Raw genomic sequence first — 7,869 nt, forward strand, 5'->3', positions numbered from 1 at the left:
CACCCAGGATGAGGTTCCCCAAGCCCCTCCTGTCCCTACCAGCAGCTTCCCCAAAGACCTCAGAGCCCACACAGGCAGAGCAGATGCCCTTGCACCCGCAGAGAGGATCCAGGAGAGCGTAGGGTGCAGTTTCAGCAGGAACGGGGTTGTTCTTCATGCTCACCAGCCCACCCCACTCCACTCAGCACATGCCGCGCACAGGCACCCCCAGGCCAATCGTTCTGATCCGAAAGTTCAGACCGCCTTCTGTGTCAGGACGAGAGCAGAAGTCACACTTGTGCTGCTGCTGCTGCTGCTGCGACCAGATAGGAGGGTCCCTCATCCTGTGCCCCACCTCCCACTTCTCTCAGTGGAAAGCCACTTCTGGTCCCGGCGGCCCCCCCAGTAGCATGAGCAGAGGTGACGCTGACTCAGCCTCACCCAGCCCCGCCCTCTGCAGCCAGTGAGTTGAACTAAGGCTTAGCAGTCAGTGGGTGAACTTTTTACATTAAAAAAAAGAATCATTCTGACATAAGTACTTTAAGATCTTTTAATTTTGATTTCTATGAATTTCCTTTTTAGGGGTCCATCATTAGCAGTCCTCACATGCGCCGGAGAGCTACATCAACACGAGAGTGTCCATCTCGCCCACACCAGACTATGCCTAATTCATCCTCCCTCCTGGGCTCCTTATTTGGGAGTAAGAGAGGGAAGCCCCCTCCCCAGGCCCACCCGCCCTCAGCCGCTCCCCAGCTGCCCCCCCACCCACCAGGCCTGCCCCACCCACAGCACTCCATGGCCAGCCACCACCAGGGGCCTGTGGAGGGCCTGCCACAGGTGCATGGGCACCACACCCAGTACTGCCACATGCAGCAGAACCCGCCCCCCTACCACCACCACCACCACTACCACCCCCCCCAGCACATCCAGCATGCACACCAGTATCACCACGGTCCCCACGGGGGGCATCCACCCTACGGGGCCCACGTGCACAGCCACCCACCGCTGCCCTCGGCCCATGCCGGCCACCCGGGCCACGCAGCGCACCACCACGGGCAGCCCCCCGCCCCACCGCCCCCCACCAGCAGCAAGGCCAAACCCAGCGGCATCAGCACAATTGTGTAGACAGCCCGGGTGGGGTCCCAGACTCCCTGGACAACTGCACACCACACAGAGTCCTGCCCAGGGGCGGCCAGCCTCAGACCAGACCCAGGGCACTTCTGTTTCCATCTCTCCCCTCCGTTCCCCACGGCCTGGATGGAGCCCCCTGAGCCCATGGGGCTTGTGTTGTAGGGAACAGAGCTCCTGCTCTCACTTAGCATGGGCGTCCCGGGTTCCATCCACTTCAACCCCAGGGGTGGGCCTCGGCCACCATCAGCCTTGAAAACGGTGCCACTGGCCACGTAGATGTTGAACTGCCCCCCCAACCCCAAAGCAGCCCTCAGCTCTGCTCCCTAAATGTACACGCAGATGAAAACCCAGCCTAGGAAAAGAAGAAACGAGACACAAAAACCAGAGACAGAACAAAACAAAACAAAAACCCAAAACTTGCTGCATTTATTGCTCTTTTATTGACAATGGGCAAAAAATTAAGTAGACCTGATATGGTTGATGAAAATAACGTAAGTAAACTTTATATAATATAAATATATAAATATATAAATATATATATATATATACTGTATAGGTAGTATTTGTGTGTGAAAGGAGACGTCTCAGTCCGCAAAATTAGCAATATAGACTTTACAAGGAGCTCCACTTACCTGATAGGAAGACAGTACCTTACATGAATGTGTGAGAGAGTAAACCAAAAACGTAAATGCTAGGAACAAATTCAGATACTTCCATATTTTCATAAAAAGAAGAGAAGTCCCTCCAGGACTGGCTAAGATCTTTACACGATCATTACTAACTGTGCCAAGTAACATAGCATCTAACTGTTTAAAAAGTCCAATATTGCTTTGTATAAATCCTTATTTTATTAACAGAAAACTATCATAAGTAATCAGTATTATAACTGCTCTGTTATTTCAGGTAAGCAAATAGATAAAAATGCAGTAAACTCTACAGTAGCAACTCGGGACAACTAGTTAGGAACTGGTTGTCTGAGGATATTGGTTACACAGATTCTTAGACACTTTAATGGCTGCGATAACTGTGAATTTCCATGATCCATATTTCTTTTATATGCATATGATTTAATGCACACTCATTCTGAGCCCCTCCGAGGGGGGCACCCATCCACGGCAGAAGCGTTCATCTCCAACATGAAAACGGCCAGCTCCCATCCTCGTCTCCCCAACACCATAACTTACTCATCCTGTCTCCAACCGCAACAGGCACAAGCCCCTGAGCGAGTTCCCACCAGGAACTGCTCCGAACCCCAAGGCTGGTTCTAGCATGTAGCAACCCAGGGCGGTGTGTGTGTTTTCCATTTTGTTTTCTGAGCGGTAGCCGTGATCATCGTGATTCCATGTGGCCATGTGCTAGCACAACCCCCCGTGTCATCACCGTGGCCCCCGTGACCCCGGCTGACAAGTGCCGGCCCTCGCCAGCGAAGCACCCCCCCCCCCGCCCCCCCGCTGCCTTCTCATGGTCCAGTTAGCTGCCAGGGCATCACATGACTCTCAGCTGTGCTCTTGTCGCTTCCGTGTTGTGGTGACACCATCCGCTGCCCCGGGGCCGGGCGCCTCACGCGTCCGGTTCTGTGACTGAGTCACCCACGGGCCGTACTTTGTAGTTTCAGCCTTTCGAGCCACTGCAGCCGCCTGTGCTGTGCTCCTAAGCCGTGGGACCCGAGGACTGCCCCACGGCCCCTGCCCCGGCGGAGAGCCCTTTCAGAAAGGGCGAAGCTAGTTGCAGGACTCTGCAGGCCCGGGGCTCCGCGCTCCGTGGACAGCGTGGCGCGCCGTGGCCAGATGGCGGCGAGAGACCGAGGGGAACCCACCTGGTGGGCGGCGGGGGTGGGGGCGGGGGGCCTGCCCGGTTCCCTCCCCACCCACCCCGTTGTCACATCATCCAGGCCACCATACCAGCAAATCTGCAAACCGAGCACTTTGTTAACCTCCACAGAGAGCAAATACAGCGATCTAGAGTTTAGCCTTTTTTTTTTTTTTTTTGAAAGAAGTGTGACTTTAACCTGCCCACCTTTATCTTCCCATCGGTGTCGTGTTTCTCTCCCGGGCACCTGCCCGGCAGGAGAGAAGTGAAAAAGCACGGGTGTGTCTGATGTGGTCCAAGCCAGGCTGGTGGGAGGCTCCCCGCTTCCGCCAGCCGGTAAATTTCTTTGGTTTTCCCGGCAGAGTCAGGCTCCCCGAGGCATTCTCTGTCTTGCAGTTTAAAGGATGTTGTTGTTACCAGGATAAGCCAAATTGTACTGCATGCCATCTGGCGTCAGTCGTGCAAGGGCACACTCTATGTCTTGTGTATTTGCAAACTATATCAGTGTTACTGTTGACAAATAGTTGAAGTAAAGTGATAACATATGAAATATGTCGGCTTTTCTTCACCCTCTGTACCAATAGTAGAGTCTCACTGTAAACTCAAGGTTGTTCCAGAAAAGATAGGCTGTTTGGCACCAGATTGCCCTTTCCGAAGGGACAACTGCTCATGCAAAAGAACAGACGGCAAAGCCGATGGCAGGCAGTGGGGCTCTGTTCCCTGCCGTCCTTCGTGCCCCACAGACCACTTAGAACCCCCATCTCCAGAGCTGCCGTCTGTGTGTCCTGAAGCTTTGTCCCGCCGTCATGGGGCTGGGTCTAGCGAAAGGAGGTTTCTTGAACAAATTCTGTTTCTCCCCATGTTTCCAGCTTCACTGAGTGTGTGGGGCTCAGGTCAGTGAGGTTTCCTCATACTTTGTGTTAAATTTACAAACATCATGGGAGGGGTTTCCAGAAGGTACATTGTTCCATTAAGGGAGCTGGAGCCACACTGCCCAAATCTCATGTTTTGGGCACCAAAGGCTTCAAACCAATTGCTGTACCCCTCCCCCCCAACCCCTGTGTTGCTTTCATGGGACTGTTCTTTCTAAACCCCAGCCTGCCGCAGTGTCACAGCTGTGGGGGCCTGTCGTCACCCCAAACCCCACCCCACCTCCCCTGACCCCTCCAGCCCCCCATAGGCAGCAGTAGGCTGAGCACCACAGGATGTCTGTGTCAGCCCTCACCACTGTCAGGACACACTTGCGACACTTTCCTTAAGTCGCACAAATTGTGCCTAACAGTAATTTCTGACAGGAGTAGGAGACCCGTGAGGATGCGGCTGATAGCATCACAGAAATCTTTTCTGGGACAACAATTAAATCATGTATTTGTAATTTTTTTTAAGTTTACAAATGAATTGTACAACAATGTAAAAATAAAGTTCATCCTAATATGATGTGCACATCTTGCTTAAAAATGTCTTCAGTCACCCAGTATAGAGCGATTTTTCCATCACGCGCTGCATGCAGCAGAAGCCTCTTGTTTTTTCTTCACAATGATCTGAAAAGACAGCAGATACTTAAACATGACCCTAGGTGTTGACTCAGCATTCCCTATAAAGCTGTGTCTCTACAGGTAAGCATGCATCTTACAGTTTCGTTGTAAACAATCATCACCCTTCCTGCCTGAAAACTGAGTAATTTTGTAAAGTGTCTTCAATAACAACAATAACCAAGGAAGAAGCTGGCGAAACCAATCGGTGTGAAGTGGGGGTGGGGGAGAGGGCCAGGCGGGAGGAGCTGTGTACCTCTTACCCGCGCCGCACACACGTTAGTGTAACTGTGGCCACATCGAGGTCTCGCGCCAGGACCCTTCTCCTCCTGGGAACTGTCGTTCACCTTCTAGTTGTTTTAAACAATTAGCATCAGGTCTTGAATGCAGACCGTGCAAAGACTTCCAAGAGACACCTCGCTCACGAGAGGCCCGGCACCCGCTGTGTAACTTTGGGCAGAAAAGGAGCGCTTTTGTTTTAATATGCATTCTGTTTGTGAGTAGTAACAGACTCTATTGATGTAAAACCATAGCTGTGATCATGTGGAGAAATCAAATAAATCCTTTAAAACTCTCGGGTTTTTACTTTCTCTGAAAAGTCCAGCTGTTTCCCTATTGAGCGGACACAGAGAGCGCTCCAGCTAACCACTTTGGCCTGTCCTTGTCATGACTGCTGGGGCCAGTAGCTCTCCTGGAAGACATGGGACTCGTTTTAATCGAGGGCGCTGATATTAGACTCAAAACTATATATCCCAGTGTCAGCTTAGATGGAAGGTTTCAAAGATATAATTTCTAGCAGCTTTCAATACATTTGAATGGTTCCATTGAGTTAGGAGCTGGCTCCTTTGGAGTGTTGAGGTGAACTGGGAATGCCATGGGGGGAGCAAGTCCCCAAATGATAGAGGAGAGATTATTTTATGAGGTCCAGGCAGACCATTTTCCCACTCGATGGTTAATGCGATGTGCAAAAACCAGGAAGGTGACTTCTGCTTCACCTGCGAAAACAAGATTGGCTTGTGTGATTTCTCCTTTTCTGGAACCAAATTCAGCTCCAGAGAATACAGCCTTGAAATTTCCACTTCATACCTTAAAATGAAGTATAACTGGTAGATCTAATTTGTGGAAAACAAGGTTAACTTTACTGACCACAGTTAGCTGTGGCCCACACCTCATAGAGAAGTGATTTGTGATCAAAAGATATTCTCAGACTTCTGCAACTGGATGGCCATCCCTTTTCCCGGCTACCCCAAGGCTCTTCGGGAGGTGAAGCCAGTTATTGAAATTCCCTGAAACACTTAGCTGCAGTTTTGTGTCTGATGCCACGATGCACACACGGGGCTGCACTCGCCAGCCACTTGGTGCAATGAGCTGCTAAGCCGGTGCTTGGAAGTGATGATTTCTCCGGGGTTTGCATTTGTCTCCTGCACCAGACTATGAGCGCCTTGGGGATAAGGGCTGCACTTGATCCACTTCTCTGTGTCTGGAGACCAACACAGGACCGGTCTCGTCAAAATGCAAAATGAGCTGATGGTTGGAAGGGGGAATGGGAGGGCACAGCCAAGCTGTGGGCTGATCTTAGTGTGTGTAAATCACCACCACCATCAAAACTTTATGGAAGCCTGTTTGCTCAGCCCTTCACCACCCTGACGTGGAGAAGTCTAGCTGGAGACACACATGACACCGTCAGACTTCTGCAAGAGTGGTTCACACCGGCCGTTTCCAGCCCTCATTTTATTGAGCCTTGGGCAGCTTTCGGTACTGTTCACACACTCCTTGAATGACTGTTTCCTTCGTATCTTCCATCCCACTCTTCCTCTCCAGGGACACCCTCACATCCTCTTCACAGGCTAATACTCCTCTGTAGAGCTGTGCAATGTTGGTTTGAGGACCAGACCAAGTCTCTTCCTCTACGTCTGTCTCCAGGCCTACTGACGGCCAACCTTCTGTGTACCCACAGCTTCCAAATTTGAGTGACCAGCCCAGACCTCTCTTGTGAGCACTGTGTTCCCTTTGATCTTTCAATCATGCCCCCAACTCTTTACGTCTGCCCCAGCTTCGTGGTCTCAGACACACCTGAAACCAGGGGCCCTGCTGTGTCCCCTTTTTGGGCAGATGGCACCACCATTGAGTCACACAAACCAGAACTTAACTGTTCTTTTTTTTTTTTTTTTTTTTTTTAAGTATTTGTTCATGAGAGACACTGAGAGAGAGGCAGAGACACAGGCAGAGGGAGAAGCAGGCTCCCTACAGGGAGCCCGACATGGGACTCCATACCCAACCACAGGATCATAACCTGAGCCATAGGTAGATGCGCAACCGCTGAGCCTCCCAGGTATCCCTAGAACTTAACTGTTCTTTACATCTGTCCTTTCCCTTGACTTTCCAAGTCCATTCTGTCACCAAGCCCTTTAGATTTTGGCCTCCAACATGTGGAGTCCATCCCTTTCTGCACATCTCTCCCCTGGCCTAGAGCTCCCTGACTGGTCTCCCAGCTGCCATAACAGGCTCCCCCAAAACCCATTCTCCATGTGGCATCAGAGGAATCTTCTTACGGGGCAACCCACTTAAAGCCAAGTCAGTGGCTTCCTATTGTCCTTAGGATTAAAAAAATAAGAAGATCCTTAAGTGGCCTTCATGATCTGACCCCATAACCCTCACTTTCACCTTGCTCTCCAACCTTTCAGGTGCCCAGGCAAGCTGTGTTTCCTCCTGCCACTGGGCCTCCCCAACGGTGGAATGCTTTTCCTCCCATCTTTGTGTAGTTAGTTCCTACTTCATACAACAAACTGTAGTTGAGCCATTAGTCTCTCTGAGATGCATCCCTTGTAGCTGTATAGTCAATGGTGTGATCATTTTTGCGACTGCAGAAGTCACCAGGTCAGGACAGTGGTGGCTCTTGCACCCCGCTGTTATCTCCACACGCCGCACAAGCAGAACTGCCATGAATGTTTGTTAAATAAATAAACACCCTAGGACCAAAGATAGAACTTAGCGCTAAAATGCACAATGCAATTTAATGGCTCAATATGAGAGCAGAGATCTTAGGGAAGCTGCATGGGGCCAGGGTACTGGGGAGAGGCCAACCAGTACTACTGGCATTCCTCACTACTTCCAGGAGCACTTGGGACAGTAGTTGGAGGCTTTTACTTTGTGTTTTAGCTTTCACCAAATGTGTTTTAACATTTAGGGCATTTGGAGTGAATAGACTCGTACAAAGGGAAAATCCTCACCTATAATCCCACCACCCAAAAACAGTTATAACTATTAGGTCTACTTGCTTTCTCTTTTCTCTTCACACGTGTTCTTAGTTACCTGCTTCAGATCTTCTGTATATGTTCCAAAGTGTCTGTAAGTGTTCTTTGGTGCCCATCGTGAACAAATAGTTCACAAGCAACAACATGTAGGAAATGCCAGATTA

The 7,869-nt window shown here is 50.5% G+C and overlaps 1 protein-coding gene across 11 annotated transcripts in view; it reads left to right on the top strand.

Moving 5' to 3' along the window:
* IQSEC1 (IQ motif and Sec7 domain ArfGEF 1) overlaps positions 1-5,025 on the top strand; it is a 377,994-nt gene extending 372,969 nt beyond the window's left edge. For 8 of the 11 annotated variants that reach the window (XM_041761602.1, XM_041761606.1, XM_041761614.1 and 5 more), the window contains one exon: positions 562-5,025. In XM_041761602.1, coding sequence (XP_041617536.1) covers positions 562-1,104 — 543 coding nt within the window. In that variant the 3' untranslated portion in view covers positions 1,105-5,025. The remainder of the gene's footprint in view (positions 1-561) is intronic. The other 3 variants (XM_041761608.1, XM_041761613.1, XM_041761610.1) reach the window with 2 other exon arrangements.
* The last annotated feature ends 2,844 nt before the right edge of the window (positions 5,026-7,869 follow it).

The sequence above is a fragment of the Vulpes lagopus genome, chromosome 7, assembly GCF_018345385.1.
Source record: "Vulpes lagopus strain Blue_001 chromosome 7, ASM1834538v1, whole genome shotgun sequence".
Taxonomy (NCBI): domain Eukaryota; kingdom Metazoa; phylum Chordata; class Mammalia; order Carnivora; family Canidae; genus Vulpes; species Vulpes lagopus.